Raw genomic sequence first — 25,399 nt, forward strand, 5'->3', positions numbered from 1 at the left:
GGCCGCGGCCCCTTCCGTCCGATTCCCGCTGTTTGCGGCCATGGCTGAAGTGGTGCTGGCTCTGCGCGAGCGGCTCTTGTTCCAGGCCACCTGCTCGATTTGTCTGGAATTGTTCAGGGAGCCCGTGCTCACGGCGTGCGGGCACAGCTTCTGCGGACAGTGCATGGCGGGCGTGATGGGGGACCCCCCGCACCGCTCCCCCTGCCCGCAGTGCCGCGCCCCGGTGGAACCGGGCTCGCTGCGCCCCAACCGCGCCCTGGGCGACCTGGCGGAAGTCGTCCGATCCCTGGAAGAGGTGGGAGCGGGGCCGCGGTGCCCCCAGCACGGCAAGCCCCTGGCGCTGTTCTGCGAGCCCTGCGCCGCCCTGCTCTGTGCGCCCTGCAGGGACGAGCCCGAGCACCGCCGGCACCGTGTCCGCCCCGCCGAAGAGGCCGCCCGGGATCTGCGGGTACGGGGCGGCGCCGCGAGAGGGGCCGGGGCTTGGGGAGGGGCCGGGGGCCTCGGCTGGCCCGGGTGGGGCGGCCGAGGGGCACAGATCGGGGTCCCCTCCGGCCGCAGGTGCGGATCCTCTCCAGCAGGGGCTGGGGTCCCCTGTGGGCACAGCTCCGTGTCCTGTCCGGGCACACATCTGGGCTCCCTTCAAGGACAGTCTGGGGGCTGCTCTGGGCATGAGCTCCTCTGGGTGTGGGTCTGGCTGTTCTCCATGCACGGCTGGGTCTCCTCTGAGCGGGGTCTGGGCTTCCCTCAGGGCACGGCTCTGCTTCCCCTCCACGCACAGCTTGGGCCGTGTCCCTGGCCAGCCACGGACCGTGGGCCCTCCGCCGGCTGCTGCCTGGGGTCCCTGTCTGGCTGCCAGCTTGGGCTGCTGTACCCCACCCTGCTGGGGCTGCTGCTTCTCCCATCGCCTGGCCCCAGCCCACGCAGGAGCCCAGGTCCCTCTCACTGCTCGCCCCTCTGGGTCCCCATGTGCCCCAAATGTCCCCATCCAGGCCTCTTCCCCCACAGTGTGGGCTGGGGTCTCGGCTCACTGCAACGCAGGAGATGCCTCAGAGCATGAGGAGTTTGTTAATACTCCAGCAAATTTATGGGGTGTGTCTGAGTCCCTGCTACTGTCACTGCAAACCTCTTCCCAGAAATCATACTTGCTATGTTTAGAATTCTTTTTTCTAATTAAAAAACAATTTAAAGAAACACAAGCTCCAGGGTTTCCAAATGAAGTTATTCCAGAAATGTTTCTGGCCATAAGTGCTGTGGATGGGGATCTCCCCAGCCTGACTGAAGTGAGTTTGGAGAGGTGGGTGCTGCCTCTGAGCTCAAAACTCACTCCCACACACTCAGGGGTCACCCCCAGTGACTCTTCAGATTGGGATAGTCCCAAGGGGGGTTGTTTGGTGACATCATCTCCCTCTTGTTAATGTCACTTCAAAATTACCAAAAATGCCGTTTGTTTAATCTTTGCTACAGAAGACACTCGAGAGAAACCTGCTTTCTCTACAAGAAGAGAAGGAAAAATTGAAGAGCAGGGGAGACCAGAAAAGTGAAGACCTGCAGGTGTGTGTTCCTCTCCATGCCCCCCATTGCTCAGCCACCTGGCTCCCCAGGAATGTCCCATCTTTCCCTCTCCCCATATATATTTATCTCCTAACCGTTCTTTTCTCTGTCCATCCCATATGGCCTCCTTGGGCCCATCAGCATCCAGACTTGCCACCCCTCTCTGTTCTTCCTGCTGTTCCTCTTCCAAAGTTCTGTTCTCCTCCTGTGTGATCCTTGCCCCCTCTCTGCAGCCGCCGTGTCCCTGCGGAGGCAGCCGGAGCCTGGGTGGGCTCAGGGCCTCCGTGTGGTGCCTTGCAGAAGGCGGTGATGTGGGAGTTGCAGCGCGTGCCCAAGACCTTGAGGAGCTGCAGCAGTACCTGGAGGATCAGAAGAAGACCCTGCTGGCCCAGCTGGAGCAGATGTCCCAGGAGCTGGTCAATAAGACTGATGAATACACATCCAGGGTTTTGGAGAGGCAGTCGCTGCTGGACACGGTGCTTGCTCAGATCCAGGAGAAGCAGGACCAGCCGGCAGTCGAGTTCCTCATGGTGAGGCAGCATCAGCCCCTGGGCACTGTGACCCCTGCTGGGGCTGGGGACACCCACCTGGCACCCTCTGCATCATGGTGCAGGCCGGGGCCATTGTGGGACACTGTGCTGTGACACTGTGACACCATTCTGTGGCACTCTGACACCATGCTGTGACACTGTGACACTGACCCCTGTGCTGTGCCCTCTGTTGGTCAGGGCCCTGAGGGAAGGGAGGGTTGGGATGAGGTGTGGGCTGAGCCCCAGCCCCCTTAACCTGGTTCGCAAGGCTGGGCAGCCACTGCAGCTCCCTGTCCCTCGGCAGTGCCACAGCTCACCTGTGTTTTCTCTCTTGCAGGATGTTGGCAAAATCCTGAGCAGGTATGAAACAGGCTGAGTGTCCCTCTCCTCCTGCTCAGCTCCCTTGGGCAGAGCTTTGGGAGCACTGCAGGAGCCAGGAAGGAGGTGGTTTGCCCCGCTGGGTATTTGGGATTTCATGGGATGTTACCAGGAACCAGAGGCCCTTGCACCCCTCCTAAAGATGGAGTTCCTGTTCTGACAGCAGGGACACGGCTGCCCTGGGCTCTGTGGCTGCAGGGGTTTCCCTGATTCCCTCCTGGCCCTGGTGGTGGCTGGGCTCTGAGCTCCTCTCCCTGTTATTCCCCTCAGCTGTGAGGCAGCCAAGGCTCCGATCCCAGAGCCAGTTTCCCCAGAGCTGCAGAAGAGCATTCAGAGCCTCTCTGAGAAGAGTCAGTGGGTCGTGGACATGGTGGCTGAATTCAAAGGTAAAGGCCTGCTGGCTGTGTGCTGTGCTTCCCCTGGCCTTGGCTGGCAGTGGGAAATGCTCACTGCCTGGTGCCTCGGCTCAGGAGCAAAACGGCTGCTGCAGATGGGAACCATCCCCGGGATGGGCTTTGCTGGAGCCGGGGGCTCCCCATCTGCCTTGCTGCCCTGATGGGGGGCAGGAAAGGTGCCACAGGAGACACACTCATGCATCTTCCTTTCCTTCTTCCAGTGAACCTGTGGCGTGAGATAGACTGGGATATAAAGGGTAAGCTGGAGCTGCTGAGCACAACTGAGGGGGAAAAGCTTTCCAGGATGAGTGTCCTCATGTCCTTGGTGCAGAGATGGGCTCACAGCACATCTAAACCCAGCATCTGTCTAGAGCATCTGCCAGTCCTATGGTGCAGGGTGGTGGAGAGGTGCTGGTTCTCTTGGCAGGCACAGACTGATGTTTCTGTCACCCATTAGAGCAGGTGACGCTGGACCCACGGACGGCACACCCTCGCCTGATCCTCTCACGGGACCGCAAACGAGTCTGGGTCAGAAGTGAAGGACAAAACCTCCCTGACACCCCCAAGAGGTTCACATGCAGCTGCAGTGTCTTGGGCACCCAGGGGTTCACGTCTGGGAGACATTACTGGGAGGTGGAGGTTGGGAAAGGGGTCTGCTGGGCTGTGGGGGTGGCCCTGGAGTCTGTGCCAAGGAAGGAACCTCTCCACCTGCACAGATCTGAGAAGGTCTGGCGGCTGCGACTGGACGAGGATGGCCAGTACAGAGCAGTCTCCATGACCTCTGAGGTGCTGACACTCAGGGAAAAACTCCAGAGGATCAGGGTCTGCCTGGATTATGAAATGGGCCGAGTGACCTTCTACAACACAAAGGACATGACACAGATCTTGCAGTTTGAGGCCATCTTCACTGAGAAAGTCTTCCCGTACTTTTGGGTCTGCTCAGGAGATACTGTCATCTGGGTGTGTGACTGACAGGGTGGGATGGCTGCCGGGCCCCTGCCCGTGCCCTTGGCCAGCTGAGCAGGGAGGAGCTGTGGGAATGACACGGCATCACACTGCAGCTTCACTGCAACTCTGCCTGGGCTGGATCCTCTGCAATTTCTGCATCTCCTCCCGCTAAGTCCTTTGGAGCATTAAAGAAGTGCTGTCCTGCCTGGGGCTGTCTGCGTGCTGCCATCCTGGCTAGATGCCATGGTGAGGGTGTCCTACCTCTCCCTGTGGGCACTGAGGCCACAGAATCACTGGGGGGGAGGAGGGAAGAGGCTCTGATTGTCCATGCCAGCCTTTGGCAGCACTGCAGGGCTGGTGGCAGCTGGGCTGGAGAATGCAGCCACCCTGCACTCAGGAAGCCAGGCTGGAGCCACAAGCTGGTAATGATGCCTTGAGTTTTAGCTTTCATATTTTTTGGATTCTGTGCTACTTTGGTGTGTAGCTCTGAACTTCATGTTAAGTGTTAGGAAGTTCTCTTCACAGGGTAGGTAAACAAAACAATCCTTTCCTAGCTTGAGACCAAGCATACAAGGTCCAGGCCCAAAAAGTATAAACAGTGAATTGAAGAGAGAAAAACAAGGAGCATGCAACTGTACAACCTAAAGCTATAATTGGACAATTAACTCCAATATTCAAATGGAGCAGAACTTATAAAGGCGTAAGACCACACTTATAAAAGTGTGAGTGCTCATCCTTTTTGTGACCACTTTGGTTCATCTTGGGTGCAGCCCTGGCTGGTCTCTTGTACTGCCCAAGGTGAATCCACTGAGGCCTTGTAATAAATCCCTGCTTTATTCTTTAGAGCCACCACCTGCTCATTGCTGTGCCTGGGAGCTTCTGGGGCTGCCTGGGGAGGCTTCTGTCCCCATTGAGTCAGGGATGTCACAGAAGCTGGGTTGGAGGTTAAGAAGCTAAAATCCCGGCATTTATTGAACCCCTTCTTTTATACAATGGTCTGCTACAGGTGGACCTGGTTGCTCATTTAATAAACACATTTCACATGATTGGCTAATTAAGACACCCTTCACTAAACATCTGTATGAGAAAAACAACTTGTTAGGAACAGCAACTGCAGATAAGTTACCATTTGTTTATCATTCTTTCTCTCTGCCTCCCTAAAATTTCCAGACCAAATTCATAGGAAAGCTTATCTAGCTTTCTCTCTCTCTGAGCAGAATATCATATCCACAGGCTCCTGCCAAGGTTCCTGTCTTCCCACTGCTGGGGTGGTGCCTGCAACTCCCTGGAAGAAGTTTGGGGTTTCAGGTTAGGGCGTGCTGTTTGACAGGAGTTGACACTTCAGTCTCTGTAAGCTGGCAAGGCTGGATGAGGCTTTGAGCACCCGGGGATAGTGGAAGGTGTTCCTGCCCTTCCAGGGAAGTGGAACAAGATGAGCTTGGAGGTCCCTTCCCACCCAAACCATGCTGGGATTCCATGAAAAGTGCTGTTTTCATGGTGGTGGGGCTGATGTCCTGGGAGGGAGGTGTAGGGGCAGGACAGGAGGGCCTGGACGCAGCCCTGTGTCCCTCAGCAGCCTCCCTGCATCCCCCTCCCCAGGACTGGATGCAAGTATGGGGAAGGAGGAAATGAAAAGCAGAACTGGTTCTGGTTCTCCGTGGCTCGTGTCTGTCACACTGGCAGCGACACGGACCTGGCAGAGTCGTTTTATCTTCCTAAAAATGGATGAATTCAGCTTTTTATTGGCAATGAACCAGCTGAGGTGCCTGTTCTAGCCTGGCTGTCCCCCGCAGTGCCAGGTGTGGCCAGGCTGGCAGTGCCTGTGCCTGTGCTTTGGAGCCGGGCTGAGAGTGCAGGACACACCGGGAGAGGCGCCGGAGCCGTGCGCTGCGAGGATGGAGCCGCAGCCCTCGTGGCCGGAGCAGTCGGGGCGTGGGGGGATTTCGGGCGGGCAGGCCGGGCCGGCGGCGCGGGGAGGCAGCGCACGATCACCATGGGCTCCCTCAGGGCGCAGCTGCCGCCCCGACACAATCCCTGCAAACCGCACTAAGGCGGCCGGCTGGAGTCGGGCCTCGGGAAGGATCGCATCGTGTCCTGGTTTAGGACGATTTTGGGAGAAAAACCTTTAAAGGGTTTCCCCCTGGGAGGCAAATTCAAGCGGCCCCTCCCTCAACTGGTGGAGAAAAAGGATTTCCTTGGAGAAAAGTTGAAAGAAATGTTTATTTAACAGGCAAACAATTCACCAGCACAAATAATTAACCATATTCACCAATAAAACCTACTCCAAAAGAGATGACAAACTCAGAAAGTCCCCTTTGTGAACTGTAGCTTGGTTCACTTAATCTCTCATCAGTCCCTCCAGTGCTGGAAATGCTGCGGTCAGGCCTGGTCTGATGGGCCACAGGTGTGAGCTGCCGGCGCTCTTCTGTGTGTTCAGTCCAGAGCAGGTTTAAACAGCTCCAAAGAAAAAGGGAAAAAAAGCCACAGTCCTGGGATCTTCTCTGCCTCAACTAGCTAAAAGTAACTAAAAGCAAAGGAGAGCTCTGTCCCGCTGCCTGTTCGTGCTGGAGACAAAATCGTCCTGCAGCACGAATATGGAGGAGAGAGCGCAGTTTTCTGAAAACAAAGTACACGCCTCTTCTTCTTCTTCTTACCCCCTCTTTGCTCTCAGAACCAATCCTAAATACGGACAATTTATTTCTGAGCGACAGGGACGAATAGGAATATGAGCATTATAAAGTCACACCAGGACACAGTGCAAGGCCTGGAGATGGGATTTCTGCTCCGTATCTCTGAGCCGCCGCCACGGCCGAGCCAGGCTGGATGCGTTCCAGCTTATTGATGACTATAGGAATTTAAACATTAAAGCGGGCGCTGGCAGCGCTACGCGCCGAGCAAGCAGGCGCCTGCCGTATCGCGCGGACTGTGCCGCGGGGGAAGGCCCCGGCCCGGCCCCGCCTCGGCTCCTTCCCGTCCGTTCCCGTCCGTCGCGGAAATGGCTGAGGAGCTGCTGGCTCTGCGAGAGCAGCTGGTGGCCGAGGCCACCTGCCCGTTATGCCTGGATTTGTTCGAGCAGCCCGTGCTCACGGCGTGCGGGCACAGCTTCTGCAGGCAGTGCCTGGCGGTCGTGATGGGGGACCCCCCGCACCGCTCCCCCTGCCCGCAGTGCCGCGCCCCGGTGGAACCGGGCTCGCTGCGCCCCAACCGCGCCCTGGGCAACATGACCGGGCTGGCCCGGTCCCTGGAAGAGGTGGCGGCGCAGCCGCGGTGCCCCCAGCACGGCAAGCCCCTGGCGCTGTTCTGCGAGCCCTGCGCCGCCCTGGTCTGCGCTTTCTGCCAGTACGAGCCCGAGCACCGCCGGCACCGTGTCCGCACAGCCGAAGAGGCCGCCCGGGATCTGCGGGTACGGGGCGGCGCCGCGAGAGGGGCCGGGGCTTGGGGAGGGGCCGGGGGCCTCGGCTGGCCCGGGTGGGGCGGCCGAGGGGCACAGATCGGGGTCCCCTCCGGCCACAGGTGCGGATCCTCTCCAGCAGGGGTTGGGGTCCCTCGGGGACAGGCTGGGGTCCCCTGTGGGCACAGCTCCGTGTCCTGTCCGGGCACACATCTGGGCTCCCTTCAAGGACAGTCTGGGGGCTGCTCTGGGCATGAGCTCCTCTGGGTGTGGGTCTGGCTGTTCTCCATGCACGGCTGGGTCTCCTCTGAGCGGGGTCTGGGCTTCCCTCAGGGCACGGCTCTGCTTCCCCTCCACGCACAGCTTGGGCCGTGTCCCTGGCCAGCCACGGACCGTGGGCCCTCTGCCGGCTGCTGCCTGGGGTCCCTGTCTGGCTGCCAGCTTGGGCTGCTGTACCCCACCCTGCTGGGGCTGCTGCTTCTCCCATCGCCTGGCCCCAGCCCACGCAGGAGCCCAGGTCCCGCTCACTGCTCGCCCCTCTGGGTCCCCATGTGCCCCAAATGTCCCCATCCAGGCCTCTTCCCCCCCAGTGCGGGCTGGGGTCTCGGCTCACTGCAACGCAGGAGATGCCTCAGAGCATGAGGAGTTTGTTAATACTCCAGCAAATTTATGGGGTGTGTCTGAGTCCCTGCTACTGTCACTGCAAACCTCTTCCCAGAAATCATACTTGCTATGTTTAGAATTCTTTTTTCTAATTAAGAAACAATTTAAAGAAACACAAGCTCCAGGGTTTCCAAATGAAGTTATTCCAGAAATGTTTCTGGCCATAAGTGCTGTGGATGGGGATCTCCCCAGCCTGACTGAAGTGAGTTTGGAGAGGTGGGTGCTGCCTCTGAGCTCAAAACTCACTCCCACACACTCAGGGGTCACCCCCAGTGACTCCTCAGATTGGGGTAGTCCCCGCAGGGGTTGTTTGGTGACACCATCTCCCTCCTGTTAATGTCACTCCAAAATTACTAAAAATGCCGTTTGTTTAATCTCTGCTACAGAAGACACTCGAGAGAAACCTGCTTTCTTTACAAGAACACAAGGAAAACTTGAAGAGCAGAGGAGACCAGAGAAATAAAGACCTGCAGGTGTGTGTTCCTCTCCATGCCCCCCATTGCTCAGCCACCTGGCTCCCCAGGAATGTCCCATCTTTCCCTCTCCCCATATATACTTATCTTCTAACCGTTCTTTTCTCTGTCCATCCCATATGGCCTCCTTGGGCCCATCAGCATCCAGACTTGCCACCCCTCTCTGTTCTTCCTGCTGTTCCTGTTCCAAAGTTCTGTTCCCCTCGCCCCCTCTCTGCAGCCGCCGTGTCCCTGCGGAGGCAGCCGGAGCCTGGGTGGGCTCAGGGCCTCCATGTGGTGCCATGCAGATGACAGTGATGTGGGAGTTGCAGCGTGTGCCCAAGACCTTTGAGGAGCTGCAGCAATGCATGGAGGACCAGAAGAAGATCCTCTTGGCCCAGCTGGAGCAGAAGTTCCTGGAGCTGGTCAATAAGAGTGAGGAATACAGAGCCTCGGTTTTGGAGAGGCAGTCGCTGCTGGACACGGTGATTGCTCAGATCCAGGAGAAGCAGGACCAGCCAGCAGTCGAGTTCCTCATGGTGAGGCAGCATCAGCCCCTGGGCACTGTGACCCCTGCTGGGGCTGGGGACACCCACCTGGCACCCTCTGCATCACTGTGGAGCCCGGTGTAATGGTGGGACACTGTGCTGTGACACTGTGACACTGACCCTGTGATGTGACACTGTGCTGTGCCCTCTGTTGGTCAGGGCCCTGAGGGAAGGGAGGGTTGGGATGAGGTGTGGGCTGAGCCCCAGCCCCCTTAACTTGGTTCGCAAGGCTGGGCAGCCACTGCAGCTCCCTGTCCCTCGGCAGTGCCACAGCTCACCTGTGTTTTGTCTCTTGCAGGATGTTGGCAAAATCCTGAGCAGGTATGAAACAGGCTGGGTGTCCCTCTCCTCCTGCTCAGCTCCCTTGGGCAGAGCTTTGGGAGCGCTGCAGGAGCCGGGAAGGAGGTGGTTTGCCCCGCTGGGTATTTGGGATTTCATGGGATGTTACCAGGAACCAGAGGCCCTTGCACCCCTCCTAAAGATGGGGTTCCTGTTCTGACAGCAGGGACACGGCTGCCCTGGGCTCTGTGGCTGCAGGGGTTTCCCTGATTCCCTCCTGGCCCTGGTGGTGGCTGGGCTCTGAGCTCCTCTCCCTGTTATTCCCCTCAGCTGTGAGGCAGCCAAGGCTCCGATCCCAGAGCCAGTTTCCCCAGAGCTGCAGAAGAGCATTCAGAGCCTCTCTGAGAAGAGTCAGTGGGTCGTGGACATGGTGGCTGAATTCAAAGGTAAAGGCCTGCTGGCTGTGTGCTGTGCTTCCCCTGGCCTTGGCTGGCAGTGGGAAATGCTCACTGCCTGGTGCCTCTGCCTGGGGCTCAGGAGCAAAACGGCTGCTGCAGATGGGAACCATCCCCGAGATGGGCTTTGCTGGAGCCTGGGGCTCCCCATCTGCCTTGCTGCCCTGATGGGGAGCAGGAAAGGTGCCACAGGAGACACACTCATGCATCTTCCTTTCCTTCTTCCAGTGAACCTGTGGCGTGAGATAGACTGGGATATAAAGGGTAAGCTGGAGCTGCTGAGCACAACTGAGGGGGAAAAGCTTTCCAGGATGAGTGTCCTCATGTCCTTGGTGCAGAGATGGGCTCACAGCACATCTAAACCCAGCATCTGTCTAGAGCTGACTCCTATTGTTGTGACTACGCCTGCTATAGAAATCCAGGTCTGTCCTTGTGCCAGGCATTGCCAGGGATCCTGTCCTGTGACGCCAGGCCAGGGCCAGGACAGCAGGAGGCCGTGTCAGGTGTGCCCAGTTAAGCAGAAGGGCTGTACATGATTTTAGCTGGCATTTAGGCATGATCAGAAGTGCTTTTTGCAGGTGCTCAGGGCCCACATGATGCAGCATTGCTAGGCTGAGGTGTGGCTGGCACCATTTGTGCTGAGGCCGCTCTCCACACTCTCTGTTTTTGGGGTGATGCACTTGAGCACAGGACAGTCGTGCCTCCGTTTCCCCCCTTCCGTCCTGGGAGGAGTGTGTTTGGCGGAGGGTCTGGGCTGGTGACACTGCACAGTGACAGCTGTGTGGCCTTATGGGATGGCCACAGGATGGCAGCAGAACATCCCTGGTGCACGGGGAGCTCCGGCTGTGGAGCGAGGTTGCCTGCTTGCTCGGCAGAGCAGGGGTCTGAGCTGGGTGAGCCCTTGTCACAGGAGCAGGGACTGGCCTGGCCCCTCCTGCCTTGCAGCAGTGCCTGCTCACAGCCACGGCATGCACTGCTCCCCACAGGCTGTAATATCCAGCAGACCTGGGAGCAGGTTTAGCAAAGCCCATCCTGTCTGTCCCCTGCGTGTGGGGACACTGCCTGGCTCAGTCCTGCCTCAGGGAGCATCTGTTCAACCTCAGGTGCCAGCGTGGGGACAGTAAGGGTCCCGTGTCCCATGCCACCCCAGGGGGCTGCAGGACTGCCCGTTGTGCTCCCAGGACATGTGCCAGTCCTGTGGTGCAGGGTGGTGGAGAGGTGCTGGTTCTCTTCTCAGCAGGCAGAGACTGATATTTCTGTCACCCATTAGAGCAGGTGACGCTGGACCCACAGACGGCACATCCTTGTCTGATCCTCTCGCGGGACCGCAAAACAGTCTGGTTCAGAAGTGAAGAACAAAACCTCCCTGACACCCCCAAGAGGTTCACAATCAGCTTCAGTGTCTTGGGCTCCCAGGGGTTCACGTCTGGGAGACATTACTGGGAGGTGGAGGTCAGTGAAGAGGGCTACTGGGCTGTGGGGGTGGCCCTGGAGTCTGTGCCAAGGAAGGAGCTGCTCAACCTGCACAGATCTGAGAAGGTCTGGGGCCTGCAAGTGGACTGGAGGGGCCAGTACAGAGCAGTCTCCATGACCTCTGAGGTGCTGACACTGAGGGAAAAACTCCAGAGGATCAGGGTCTGCTTGGACTATGAAATGGGCCGGGTGACCTTCTACAACACAAAGGACATGACACAGATCTTGCAATTGGAGGCCACCTTCACTGAGAAAGTCTTCCCATATTTTTGGGTCTGCTCAGGAGATACTGTCATCTGGGTGTGTGACTGACAGGGTGGGATGGCTGCCGGGCCCCTGCCCGTGCCCTTGGCCAGCTGAGCAGGGAGGAGCTGTGGGAATGACACGGCATCACACTGCAGCCTCACTGCAACTCTGCCTGGGCTGGATCCTCTGCAATTTCTGCATCTCCTCCCGCTAAGTCCTTTGGAGCATTAAAGAAGTGCTGTCCTGCCTGGGGCTGTCTGCGTGCTGCCATCCTGGCTAGATGCCATGGTGAGGGTGTCCTACCTCTCCCTGTGGGCACTGAGGCCACAGAATCACTGGGGGGGAGGAGGGAAGAGGCTCTGATTGTCCATGCCAGCCTTTGGCAGCACTGCAGGGCTGGTGGCGGCTGGGCTGGAGGATGCAGCCACCCTGCACTCAGGAAGCCAGGCTGGAGCCACAAGCTGGTAATGATGCCTTGAGGTTTAGCTTTCATATTTTTTGGATTCTGTGCTACTTTGGTGTGTAGCTCTGAACTTCATGTTAAGTGTTAGGAAGTTCTCTTCACAGGGTAGGTAGACAAAACAATCCTTTCCTAGCTTGAGACCAAGCATACAAGGTCCAGGCCCAAAAAGTATAAACAGTGAATTGAAGAGAGAAAAACAAGGAGCATGCAACTGTACAACCTAAAGCTATAATTGGACAATTAACTCCAATATTCAAATGGAGCAGAACTTATAAGTGAGAGACCTTGTGAGCTCATCCATTTTGTGACCATTTTGGGTCCATCTTGGGTGCATCCCTGGCCAGGCTACCCCCCAAGATGTAGCTATTAAGGCCTTTTAATAAATCCCAACTTTAACTTTGTCTAGCTTCTGTTGTAGGTCAACCTTCAGAAGGCCTCAGTTCTGGCACCCCAGATGGGACAGAACCCACAATCCCAATGCCTTATCCATTAGTGATGCCTTATCAAATGCCTTGTCCATTAGTGGTGATAACTGCTCAAAAAGTTTGTAAAAAGGAAAATGTTCAAGGAGCGATAGCAGGGGTGAGGGCACCTGGAAGAGCAGCAGGAGCCGGGTGTGAGGGCGGTCTGTGCGATCTGGCGTGCCGGGGAAGGAGCAGACACCCCGCTGTCTAATGCAGGAACCGGCATTGTGTGACCGGCAGGGCCCAGGCAGAGCAACACGGCTTGTGGGTGGTGTCCTGGAGATCCCCCGGATCCAAAGCCATCAGCTGGACACCGCAGCCTCTGGAACCACCAGAGAGACATGGCAGAGGATTTGCCAGAGGCTTGACAGCAAGATGTGACAACCCCAGCTCAGGAGAAGCTGTGTGTCCTAAAGAGTTTATGTAGAGTACAAGTGGGGAACTGTCAAGTCTCCCTTCTCCTGCTCATCTCTCCGTGAACCCCATCCTGGTGTCGCAGGGATGTGCACTGCCTTATTTCCCCAGCCGCTCACCAAACACCTCATAAAGTGGCTTTTGTTCTCATGGAGAGCTCTTTTGATGAGAAATTATGTGGGAAGTGCTCTCTGAGGAGAAATGATATGAGAAGGGCTCTTTGTCTCAGCGAGGCGGTGTTATCTGCTGAATTTTGCCTTTTTTCCTTCATGTTCCCCATTTTCCCCTCACGCCCAGGCTAAAGGGAGACGGCCGGAAACATGGCGGTAAAGCGGCGCCGCTGTAAGCCGGGAACTACATTCCCCAGCATGCAATGCAGAGAGCGATACAGCGGCGCGCCTGCTAGGGATACTGGGAAATGTAGTCTTCCTCCCGCACTGGCGGGCTTTCCCCCCGCCTTGGATTTCCGGCTTTTCTATTGGTCCACAGCGACGCCAAGCAACAGCCGTGGGCGGGGCCTGGCCGCGGCGTCGCCGTTCCTACTGGCCGGGGCGCGCGCGGTGGGAGGGGAGGTTTGAAAAAAAACAACCCGCCCCCCGCGGGGCTCCGCGCGCTGATTGGCTGAGCCGCGGTTTGGCGCCAGCTTCGGAGCGGGCGACGGGTACCGGTTGGGGTCAAAACGCTGCGGCGGCCGCGCTGACGGCAGGGACGGGACGGCTGCGCTGGATTCCCGTTCCCCCTCCGATGGATCCCACCCCGAGCGCTTCCCACCGCCGCCGCCTCCTGCTTCTCTCGCCGCCGTCCCCTGCCTCGCCTGCCGTGGTCAAGGCGCTCTTTCAGGATGAGCTCTCGCCTGTCTCGGACCTCCGCCTCACCATGGAGCAGCTGGGGCGCGGGTGAGTCGGGGCCCGGGCCCTCTCCTTTTCCTCGCCGCTGTCCTGATCCCCCCAGAAAAAGCGAGGTTTGGAGGCTTTACCTCCCGCTTCTTCCTCCCGCACCAAGAGAGCTTCCTTCTCCTTTCCGCCATCCCTACGAGCCCTCCCGGGCACTTTGTCCCCTCTCCAGAACGTTTTCTTCCCCCTCCCGGACCCGAAGCGAGGCCTAGGGAGGCTCCCCCATATACAAAACCCCCAAGGCCTCCTGGAGTCGTTTTCCTTCCGTCCCATCCACCCCCGGAATTCCCTCCCGCGCAGTGAAGCCTTTTGGAATTCCCGCCCGCCCCCCACAAAAGAAAAACCCCAGCCCCCCTGGGATGCCTTCATGCCCCTCTGAAGCCCCAAAGCCCCAGCCATGTCCTTTAACACCCCCTTCCCCAGGCCCTCCGGAGCGTCTCTGCTCCCTGCTGCCCCTGCCAGCTCCCAGGAGAGCTCTCATTTCCTTCCGCGTCCCCCCCTTCCCGAAGGCAGGCCTCGGGGTGCTCCTCTGCCCTCAGCCCCAGCACACAGCGAGGCCTCGTGGATCCCTCCTTTTCCTTTCCCCCAGCCCCCAGGGGAGGCCTCGGGGCTCTGCTAGTGCCCTTCTCCCCCCGGCAGTGCGGCACTGAGGGCTCCTCCTGCCCGCTCCCCTTGCCGCCGCCCTCCCCAGGCTCCAGCCCGGGCCTGCAGCCCCCCTTCTCCCAGCCCTTCCCCCAGAAACGGCGCCTCCCGCAGCTGTTCCTTCTCCCCACGCCCACCCACCCTGCAAACCTCCATGCGTCCCTGAGTGTCCCCCACCCCTTTGCTGGTGCCTCCCTCCGTTCTCTCCTCCTGCCCCATCCCACAGGGATGCACGCTCTGGGACACCTTCCCCCTGCCCCGGTTCTGCTCTGGGCATCCCCCTCCCTCGGGAGCCCTTCCCTGGCCTTCCCTGTCTCCCACAAATCCCTTTGTGTCCCCTCCGTGTCCTCCTGCCTGCCCTGTTCCATCCCAGCCCTGTTCCTGCTCTCTGCTGTGTCCCAGGTGCTGCAGTCTGTGCTCTGCAGCTGCTCCCGTTCCCCAAACTGCAGCCACAGCTGCTCCATTTTGCTGCTCTGTGAACTCCTCTAATCCCATTATTCCCACAGTTCCTCCCTTGTGTGGCTCCTGTTTTGTCCTGGCCCACTCAGGTCTCAATGACCCTCCTGGGTTTTATTTGTTGATTTTCTTTCATTTCTGCCACCACCTGCTTTATGGTCCTTCCTTCCTTCAGATTCCTGGGATTCCTGCAGACCATTGGCAGTGCCCCCCTTGGAAGTTATTCAGACTTTTGACTTTGTAGCCCTGGCTACTTTTTTTTTTTTTTTTTTTTTAATTAACCATGTGCTGTAGACTCACTCAAGTAGCTTTTCCCTTATATATGTGGGGCTCCATATGATTTTCTTCTCTCTCAGCACTGAGGTTGAGCAGATAACACAAAAATTGGAAGGTAACTATTTATCAAAATGGGTTTGAATTAGAAATCTGGCAATTTTCTCTATGCAAAACCTGTATTAAAGGGGTGGCTGCCAAAGAGAGGATTTCTGTTCCAGGAAGGATAACTGGGCTCTGGGAGGAATCCAGGTGATGCCCACCTGTGCTGTACCTACCTGCAGTGTTGTGTTTCTTGCTTTTAAACTAAATCCCAAGCTTTCCTTTCCAGGCAGCGTGAAAACCTGGACCAAGACATGGGAACCAAAAATGGATTGCACAGATCAGCCTCTTCAGAGTCCACAGACTCAGGTAGGGCTGCCTCAATTAACAAATACTGATTAGGGGTTGGAAAGCAATGCACTTCTACATGGCACCTGGGCTTTGGAGAGAGAACTGGCCCTTGGAAGGAGGGAGGCAGGTGGAAAATGCCCCCAGGACACCACTGCAGCTCAGGGTTTGGGCTGTGGATATATATATATATATATATGTAAAATAATTTTTTTTTCTTTAATTGTCCTGGAGACTGTGAGCAGTAGGGAGGGAACACAAGTCCTCGCTGTGTTTTCTCTCTTTAAACCCACACTGTGCCACTGAGTGGCTCTGTCCTGTGTTCTCCTGTTACAAGAGCTGGTTGATGATCTGAAACCCCTCAGTTCTGGTACTTCCTGTGAGGATTTCCTGTTTTTCACACGAGATGTTTTATCACTGAAAATGAAATAAGCTCTCACCCCATAACTTGTAGATTCTTTCTGGTGCTTCATTGCTCCAGCTGAGGGAAATCACTGTTTCCACCTGGATTTAGCCCCATTTTGAGGGCACTTTCAGGCTAAAAAAGACCTTTGTGAAGTGCTAAAGCACGAGTACAGCTTACAAACCACTGAGCAGGACAGAGCAACCAGCCTTGCTAAAGCCTCGCTTTCTGTGGCTCCTCAGGAGTCAGTGCTGGAGTGACTCTGGATGTGTCTGAAATGCTCTGGGGCTATAAAGCTGTGCTTGCTTTGTGCTTCTGAAGTGCTTCCTGGTAATTCCAGGACATTCAGAAGGGCCTTTTGACTGCTTATTTCTGGGAATGAGCCCAAAATTTCTTCATAGGTGTAACTAAAAACATAGCTTAAAAAAAAAACCCTGAAGGACTAAATTGTTTATTAAGGTGTGTGTGAGAGAATAAAAAGAGTATTCCATGCTGGGTGCCAGCACTCTGTTCCACGTGACAGCCCAGGCAGGGCTTGGGGGGCGTTTTTAAGTTCTCAGGCACTGGCACTTGATGATCCACAGGCAAACCCCACGGTGGGGAGTGGCTGTAACTCCTTTCTATTCTGCACTGAGGTCAGGCTGCCAGTGGGACTTTGCACATGGATTTCCTGGGTCTTTCTGTGGAAATCTGTAGCAGTGTGTGATACTCCCTGGGTATAAATCAGTGCGAAATCTGTCTCCTCTGCAGGTTTGGCTTTGGATTCTCCTGGCCCTGCGAGCTCACACGACACCATGGAGGACATGTGAGTGCCCCTGTGCCAAACCTGGCCTCGTTAACAAACCTGGGCTGCTGAGGCCTGGGCAGGGTTTTCCTCTGCTGGCACAGTGCACTGGGGCTTCCCTGCTGCACCTCTCCATGTGCTCCAGAGCTGGAATGCTGGGATTGGCCCTGCCCCTGCCCAGGGCCCTGCAGCGCTGCCTCTGAGCAGGCTGTTGTGCTGACCACATGGCACTGGCACCTGCCTGTAGCCTGGGGCTGCACCAGGGTCTGTCTGAATTGCACCTTTTAACATTGGTTTAAGGCTGTGCCTTAAGAACCACAGAGCCATTTAATTTGGGAAAGACCTCTAGGACCTTCAAGTCCAACCTTTGATCTTTTGCTTTTAGGTTTGAGAAAGCAATCAAATCCAGCAGGCTGAAGTAAGTATATTCTATTTTAAATTCTTCCTCAGTGTCTCTTTTAGATTATGGAATTGTGGGGTGATTTCTATTCATGTCACTGCCTTTTAAAGCAAAATGTTGAAATAAATTTTGGTTCTTTTTCATTGTAGCCTTCGAATACCTTTGAGAAGAATCCATTCCCTGCCAGTAAGTGAGAGTGGGATTGATGTTTTATACATGTTAAAGGCTTTAGCATGGTTTTGGTTGAATGCATTTAGTTGAGTACTTGTTAATTTTCTGGCTTCAACACCAGCTGCTGGGGTGCTTAATGTCAGAACTGCAGTTTGTAAATTCCCAATCTCCCTTAATTTAGTGTGAAATTTCTGTGGTGTGGCTCCATTGCTGCTGCACTGAAGCATTTTGGTCCCTGTACCAAGATGTCAGCAGAGGATTCCTGCACAGGCTGTGCAAAATTTGAATTCAGAGGCTTTCTAGTCTTTGTTAACCCCTTTAGTGCTTGAAATGTGCTTGTGCAAGGACTGATGCACAGTCCTCATCTGGCCCTTCTGTGTTGTAGCAAAGCCTGCTGGGCTCCAGCCCTGCTCTGAAGAGAAGCCACTCTGAGTCTCTGGACACTGATGCTTTCCAGCCCTTGGAACAGGATGAAAATAAGGAAAATGTGAGTGCTCTTTCCTGATGCCTGTGGGAGGGGAGGGACAGCTGGATTAGCACATCCCTGCACAGGACATGTGATGGGAAAGGCTTCAATTATTCCCTGCCAGGCTGTTCTTCAGGCACAACCACCTTTAGCTCAGTTTTTCTGAAGGGAGCTTGCTGCTCTGATTAGAGTGGCTGCAAACTGTTGGCAGGTTAATAAAAATTGGGAAGACTTTGCCCAGTTCTGCCTTGGTGCCGCTGACCCTGATTCCTTTCTGGCTGTGGCAGAGGAAAATCTGCTTGCTCTGGGCAGGAGCTGCCTCCAGAAGGGGTTTGGGGAGGTCACCCCTGGCTATCCCCACTGCTGCCATGGGGAGCCCTGGTTCCTCTTGAATTCAGCGTCCTGGGTCTGCCCTGGCTGCTGGGAATCGTGTGGGGGATGAGGTGTCAGGACACAGCTTTGGCTGCCTCCAAGAATGATTTATTTATTCTGCAGAGAATTGACTGACAGGAATAGAAAAGCCCTGAAGCCTGTAGGTGATGCCAAGAGCATAAATGCTGGATTATGTTAGATGAAGCACTGCTGTAACATCTTTAATTTGAAAACATTCACCTTCAGCCTATTCCTGTTGGCAGCAGGGAGCTTAAATCCAAAATGTCGGGCAGTTTAAGAAATTTGAAAAGATAAAAGGATCTAAGCAGCTGAACAGAGTTTGTAACTTTGGTAAAATGATCATTTTGCTGGTTTTTATTTCAGGAATCATTTGAGTTCAAGAAGCCAACCAAACCAGCTTCTCGTGGCTTCCGTGATGGAAGGGGTGTTCCTGGAGCAAGGCAGAATTCATCTCCAGCTCAGGTACTTGGTTCTTTTCAACTAATTCTCACCTAATGCTCTGGGATCAAAATAACCAAGTCAGGGTTCCAAAGTGGTGATGTCAGTCAGGTGCCAGATGGAAAAACTTATTTATCTGCCAGATAAGAGAATTCTTCTCACCTTTGGCTCATGAGAAATTTGAAACATTGTTCTGGGAAAGAGGAGTCAGGACAGAGCTGGGTTTCTGCTCAGTAAGGGAAGGGAGTGTGGACATTGATTTGGATTGAAATGATCAGTAAAGTTGATACTGAATGTTCAGGCAGATGCATTTGGAACAACAAACCAAACTCTGTAAATGCAGCTGGATTTTGTGTCCAGGTGTGGCATCCATGGAGAAAATTTACCTTATTCATACCCTGTTGAGAAAAAGCAACTGAAAAACCATTGTACAGAAACAGAGCTGGGGGGCCAAGCCTTGTCTCAGCTCCCTGGATCCAGCAGCCCTTCCAGAATCCTGCTGATCCCTGCCCATGCTGCAGCTCAGGGCTGGGGTAACCACCATGTTCCCTAGAGTGCAGAGAGCCCTGGTGGCCCCTCCTTGGCTGCAGCATCCTGCAGGGAGCAGAGGGAATGCTGTTAAAACTCCCTATGTCTCCCCTCAGCTGCCCATGGGGGAAACAGCCTCTGGGGAACAGGAGAACTCCAGGGCAGCCTTCCTGCAGCAGCATTCCCTGCCCTCCTCGGAGAGTGAGGATGATGATGGCTTCATGGAGCTGCTGGATGACCAGGACTTGAAGGTGTGTGCAGAGGGGGTGGGGTGGAGATCCCCAAATCAGCTCTGCCTGGTGTGTTTGGTGTGCTCTGGCTGCAGTCAGGGTGCTCAGGCTGCACCACGCTGGGTTTTTGGGAGTCACAGAAGCCCAGACTGCTCTGGGTTGGAAGGGACCTTAAAGCTTATCCAGTTCCAATCCCCTGCCATGGGCAGGGACATCTCACACAAGGAGATTAATTAGTTCTCATCATCTTTTCTAACTCACACTGGGGTGTCTTTATCTTATAAATGCTCTTTCCTAGTGCAGCCAGTGGGATTTGTTTGGGGTCTGAACAAGTGAATTATTTTTAGTTTGAGAACTAAGGGAATTATTTGAACAGTTGGCACTTTTCTGTAGAAACTTGCTTAAAAGTCAGAGGTGGTGATTGCTTTGAGCCACTTAGATACAAAACTGCTTCCAAGGGAATTTGAAATGCTTAAAGCCCTGGAGGCTCATCTGTGTTAATCAATGAACTGATAAACTCACCTTCTCCAGCATGGCCCTGCTCAGTTCCATTATTTCCTGAAGAATGGCACTGATGATGGAGTTAAATCCTGCAGCTGCTCTGGCAGCTGAGTGCAGCTGGAAGGTTCACCTGAGCCAGGCAGGAGCTGTACCTGCAGCGTGTCTGTGCTGAGGGATGAGCAGGATTTCCCTCTCTTGCAGAACGACGAGGAGATGCCCTCGGACGTGTCCAGTCTCTGGACGGCGCCGCTGGTCATGAGGAGAGCGGACAGTCGGGTGAGTGTCCCCACAGGGGACAGGACTGTGTGACCCCACTGTCTTCTGCATCCCTGAGAACAGAACAAGCCCTGGCATAACCCCCTGCGCAATTCCCTTATCTCTGGAGCAGTTCACCTGGCAGACTTTGTCAGTGTGGAACAATTGGTGTTTATAGGAATAGAATTTCTTCTTGCACTTCATAAATGTGAGAAGATCTTGACTTCCCTTATCAGAATCTTGGCATATGTGGAATTCACTCTGCAGGGACTCACCTGGAATGCTGTAACCTGATGCTTTGATAACAGACTGGGAAAGGAGCTCCAGCAGAAAGCTCCTTAATCTGCTGATAAATTGGCTGCTAATTGATGTAGAGCACTTTGCTGGCTCTTTATCTTGCTTATGGTGCCCCATGCTCCCCCAGTAACAAGTGTTACTGGAAATGCAAAGCCTGGATAATTCAGATTAACAGCCCCCTGTTGCTCTGCAGTAGTGGTGCCTTAAATGAGGCCAAGTCTGGAATAATCTGAAAGCCTCAGTTGTGTTTATTTTCTTTTATAAGCCTTGGCTGGACAACTCAACTCCTCTCCTCCCTCGTAGGCCAAGCGATGCCGGCTGTTTGGCTCTTCATCCATGTCAAGCATTGCAGGAAGAACCACCCAGAAAAGGATGGAGAGATCCCAGGAGGAGAATTCTCCAGGGAAAAGCAAGAAGAGGAAAAGCCTGCCCGGAACTTCCGAGGACTCCATGGTTGGTGGCTCAGCATCCAGTTTGTGACACAGAATTGATGAGGGGAGATGCAGAGTCGGGGTCTGGTTTGTGAAGGTTGGTGGGAGATTTTCCAGGTGGATTGTTGGGGCAGCAATTCCACAGTCCTGAACCTGAGCTCTGCCCTGAGCAGGGAAGCTGAGGGGGCAGTTCAGGGCTTGGGAGTGCACTCCAAGCTGTCAGCTGTGGGAAACAGGGAATGGGACATGTCTGACCTGTGTCCTGCAGAGCCTGAAGCTGGTGAGGACCCAGCCCTCCACAGCAGAGATTGAGAGCATTTTGGACAGTGACCAGAGGGACCTTATCGGGGACTTCTCCAAGGTAATTCCAGAGATTCCTTGGCCAAGTGTTGAATGAAGTGTTTTAAGGGCCTCTCTTAGTGGGGATGTCTCAAACCAGCTCAGAAAAACACTTCCCTTTAGAGAGGCTCTTCTGTTCCCTCATAAACCTGCCTTGCTTCTTTGGACTTGATCTTGGAGGTCTTTTCCAGCCTTAACAATTCTTTGGTCTTCAAACAACCTAGGAGAGGCTGTTGGTGAGAAGGGGATGGCCCAGGTTGGACCCAAACTGATCCATTTGTGGTTAAAGCCCTATAAAATCCTCTAGTGTAGGAGCCAAAAAAGAAATCCTGTGCCTGATTTTAGCATTCTTAGGAGTTTTAACTCCTGCAGAGGTTCTGGCCAGCAGAGTGTCTGTTAGAGAGTGAACTGCTGGATGCTGTGCTGTCACCCACATGACTCACAGCTGGAATTTTCTCAATCCTGTCTCTTCCAGAGTTATTTATTTGACACTGTCGATGGGAAACATCAAGATTTAAAATACATCGACTCCGAAATGGTGAGTGCTCCCAGGGAGCCAGAAAAATTCTTTAGTGGGGGTTGGGGAACAACACAAAAATGGCTTGAAACAACTGAACTCTGGTTTTTGTGCTCTTTTTTTCTCAGATTGTGTCTGTGCTGACTGGGAAGTTTGAGAGCTTCATCAAGCAGTGTGTGATAATTGACTGTAGATACCCCTATGAGTATGAAGGGGGGCACATCAAGGTATGTTGGCCCCATAGGAGCAGCGCAGGTGGGCTGAAGCTGCAGCCTGGGGTCACTGGGAGCCCTGTGGGGCTGATTTTTATCCAAGGCCCTGTGGATATGTTATTCCTGAGGGGCCTCTCTGGGATCCTGTCATGCTCACCCACTGCCTGGGTTTGGACCCTGAGCCCACATGTGGGCCATGAAGTGGCTGTTCCCTTAGAAGAGGGGACATTCTGCTCTCTGTAAGCAGAGGAAGGACTTGTGGCCCTCAGGGTGACAGAGGTTCCTGAGGAGGATGTGACACTCAGTGTCCAGCATCCTCATATCTCAGGAGGCTAAAATTGGAATGCTAAACTTTATATCGATGACAGACTTCAAAGGAAAAACGGCTGTGTAAAACATAACCAGGAACAGGTCACCCAGACCTTGTGATGTTAGAGCCCTTTCAGTGCCTAGAGGGGCTCCAGCAGAGCTGGAGAGGGACTTGGGACAAAGCATGGAGGGACAGGACACAGGGAATGGCTTCCCGCTGCCAGAGGGCAGGGACAGATGAGATATGGGGAAGGGATTCCTGGCTGAGGAATCACACTGAGCCAGTTCCAGACTGTCCATGGTGCCCTGGTGGGGTCTGGAGCTGTGCTGGGAGAGGGTTCCAGACTGTCCATGGTGCCCTGGTGGGGTCTGGAGCTGTGCTGGGAGAGGGTTCCAGACTGTCCTTGGTGCCCTGGTGGGGTCTGGAGCTGTGCTGGGAGAGGGTTCCAGAGCTCCTCCAGCAAACCCAGATGAAGAATTGGTTCCCAAGGAGTGGGATGAGTTTGTGGCTGTTCCCCTCACTCAGAACTTGGACTCTGCCCCTGCAGGGTGCCATAAACCTCCACATGGAGGAGGAGGTGCAGAATTTCCTGCTGAAGAAGCCCATCCAGCCGTCAGAGGACAAGCGCGTCATCGTGGTGTTCCACTGCGAGTTCTCCTCGGAGCGGGGCCCGCGCATGTGAGCTCCTCTCCCTGGGGCAGGCATTCCCACAGCACTGGGAGCACTGGGAGGGACTGGGCTGGCTCCACATGCTGTGCACATCTGGTGGGGTGCTTGTCACCTCTGGCAGGGTTTGGCACAGCCTGGGGGGTGAGGAGCCATGCTGGGCCTGGGCTGGAGCACCGCAATGTTCAGAGGGGAAAGGAAAAGCCTCTGAACTGTGGCTGTGGGGCTGCCCAGGCTCTCCCTGACAGGCAGCTCCAGCTCCTCCTTTGAGGGATGGGGGGTTTGGGGTGCAGCTTTGGGAGTTACTGGGTGAATGTGGGATATAACACGGGATTTTCCCTGCTGCAGGTGCCGGTTCGTGAGGGAGCAGGACAGGCTGAGCAATGAGTACCCCAACCTGCACTACCCAGAGCTCTACGTGCTCAAGGGGGGCTACAAGGATTTCTTTTTGAGGTGCCAGGTGGGTAACATGGATTCCTCATCTCTGGAAGTGTCCACGGCCAGGTGGGAAGGGACTTGGAGCAGCCCGGGACAGTGGAAGGTGTCCCTACCTATGGCAGGGTGTGGGACAAGACCTTTTAGGTTCCTCCAACCCAAGCCTTTCTATGGTCTCTATCACACACAGATAAACAATATTAATTTCTTCTTACTCAAACTTCTCCTTGAGGCAGAGTGGTTTGGCTGGGGGGCTTTTCCTCCTCTCTCTTTTTCATTGGGCTGTTCCCAGAGCAGCTCAGCCTGTTCTGTCTTGGAGCTGCCTTCCTGCCATAGCTGAAGCGCTTTTCCACTTGTCTCAAGTAAAATAGAAGTGGTTTCTGCCCCTTTAGAACAAACTGTCACTCAGAGAAAGGATTTCAGCCTGCTTAGAGCAGGGGAGAAGACAAGGCTTGATAGTAATTGCTGGATAATAAATGGAAACCTGAGGTCTTGTACAGTCCTAAACCAGCAAAATTGAAAACCCGAGCTTGGAGTTTGCAGCCTCTAATTGAGACAAGGAAACTAAAACCCATCCCCCAGCTCTTCCCAGCACTTTGGGGCTGGGATTTCTCCTGCCCTTGGCTCCTGCTCCTGCAGCATTTCCATGGTCCCAGCACTCCTGGGCTCTGTCCTGCTGCTGTGACACAAATGGGCCTCAGCTCTTCAGGCCCCCACACTTCTAGTCATCCCTGGGAGGTCGGAGATAGCTGGCCTGTCCATGGCCAGCTGGATGGGGCTGTCAGCTCCTTCCCTGTGGGATGTGGGCTCTCTCAGCACTGCAGCCGATGGCAGCCAGTGCTGCCTGGGATTTTGCTCTCCCTGCGATCTGCTGCCTCCCTGGCTGAGGGATACCCGGGGTTTGGGGTGTCCCCGTGGACTTTGTGTTGTCCTGAGGAGAGGGCCCCGAGGCCTCAAGGTGGCAGCACGGGACAGCCAAGGGCAGCTCCCTGGGAGCCGGGAGCTGTCCCTAGGCACACGGATCATGGAATGCTCGGGGCTGGAGGGGACCCGCAGTGGTCATTGGTCCCTGAATCCACGACCTTGCTGTGATCAACCACCCTGCTCCGAAAAACTGAGCTGGAACATCCTTCCAGTCTGTGCTTTGCAAGGTGAATTCTCAACCAGCTCAGCCTGTGTGTTGTCTGCCAGGAAATTTGGGATGAGAGCCCTGTACACAAAGGCCGTGTTTTGATGGCTGTAACCTGAATCTCCCCGGGCTCTGTGTGTCTGCCACAGAGCTCCTGCCTGGAAGGGGGGGGTCTGTCCCCATTTGCTCCAGTGGCTGCTGGTGCTGGGATCAGCACCTGGTGACACTGAGGTGACGCCAGCTCCTGTTTCCCCAGAGCTTCTGCGAGCCCCAGAGCTACCGCCCGATGCACCACAAGGACTTCAAGGAGGACCTGAAGAGGTTCCGCACCAAGAGCCGGACCTGGGCCGGGGAGAAGAGCAAGAGGGAGATGTACAGTCGGCTCAAGAAGCTCTGAGGGCTGCAGGGACCTGCAAGGACTGCCCAGCCTGGGGGCTGCAGTGGGACAGCCACGTGTTCCTGTGCTCCCACACCCTGGGCTGTCTCCTCCCTGGGATCACCTGGACCTCGGCCCCACGAGCCGGATTCCGGCTGGGAGCTGCCTTGGGATTCTTTTGGTTACGTTGCTTCATGAAAATGTTGTGGCTTCTTGTGTTGTGTGACACCCCCAGCTCGCCCAGGGAGGGTGGGGACAGCCTCGTGGGCCTGGGCTCGGTGTCAGCACTGCCAGGGAATTGTAGTGCCTGTTAATTTTTTAAATGCTTAATTTTATTTAAATACAGTCAAATGAAGCCAATACCGCTGTGGTTGGATTGTACTTAAACCTTGTTTCTGCTCCAGGGCGACCTGCTGGGGGGGATTGGGGGGTCATTGTTTTTCTCAATGCAGTTTTTGGTTCTGTGTAGCATTGTGGGAAGGCAAATGGGAAATATTCCATGATGGCTCAGGATTCTCACCTGGGCCAGCACTGCAGGAAGCCTTGGGAGCCCATCTAAGGGAAACTGCTCATTGTTCATAAACATCACATTCACCTCGTTCACTCCAGGGTGTTTCATTTCATTTCATGGGCTGTGTGTGGTGGTTCTGGAGGAGTTGGTGTTTCGGTGGAGGGAGAGGATTTGGGAGCTGAGGGGCTTCAGCAGTTGGGTGATCCCAGGATTCTCAGCGGTGTCGCTGCTGCCTCTGAGCCTGTGAGTTGTTGTTCTTATCCTGAAACGTTGCCAGAGCAGATCCTGGCTGTGAGGGATCCC

The 25,399-nt window shown here is 55.1% G+C and overlaps 2 protein-coding genes across 2 annotated transcripts; both read left to right on the forward strand.

The window, feature by feature from the left end:
- The first annotated feature begins 30 nt into the window (after positions 1 to 30).
- On the forward strand, positions 31 to 11,512 carry LOC311157756 (uncharacterized protein). The gene is given in 15 exon segments (XM_084212678.1): positions 31 to 448; positions 1,465 to 1,551; positions 1,852 to 1,876; positions 1,879 to 2,081; positions 2,419 to 2,441; positions 2,730 to 2,845; positions 3,076 to 3,111; positions 3,312 to 3,825; positions 6,671 to 7,205; positions 8,243 to 8,329; positions 8,617 to 8,847; positions 9,155 to 9,177; positions 9,466 to 9,581; positions 9,819 to 9,854; positions 10,861 to 11,512. Coding segments are annotated over 15 exon segments (2,955 nt in total). The 5' UTR covers positions 31 to 40; the 3' UTR covers positions 11,376 to 11,512.
- Positions 11,513 to 13,370: 1,858 nt separating this feature from the next.
- CDC25A (cell division cycle 25A) lies at positions 13,371 to 24,959 on the forward strand. Its single transcript, XM_084216394.1, has 16 exons — positions 13,371 to 13,546; positions 15,246 to 15,325; positions 16,458 to 16,512; positions 16,877 to 16,909; positions 17,041 to 17,077; positions 17,448 to 17,549; positions 18,285 to 18,383; positions 19,004 to 19,138; positions 19,820 to 19,894; positions 20,474 to 20,623; positions 20,870 to 20,962; positions 21,416 to 21,478; positions 21,586 to 21,684; positions 22,527 to 22,657; positions 22,994 to 23,105; positions 24,466 to 24,959. The coding sequence occupies exons 1-16, from the start codon at positions 13,395 to 13,397 to the stop codon at positions 24,604 to 24,606; spliced, it is 1,557 nt and encodes a 518-aa protein (XP_084072520.1). The 5' UTR covers positions 13,371 to 13,394; the 3' UTR covers positions 24,607 to 24,959.
- Positions 24,960 to 25,399: the final 440 nt, after the last annotated feature.

The sequence above is a fragment of the Fringilla coelebs genome, assembly GCF_963513975.1.
Source record: "Fringilla coelebs genome assembly, chromosome: 1".
In the NCBI taxonomy this organism is placed as follows: Eukaryota; Metazoa; Chordata; class Aves; order Passeriformes; family Fringillidae; genus Fringilla; species Fringilla coelebs.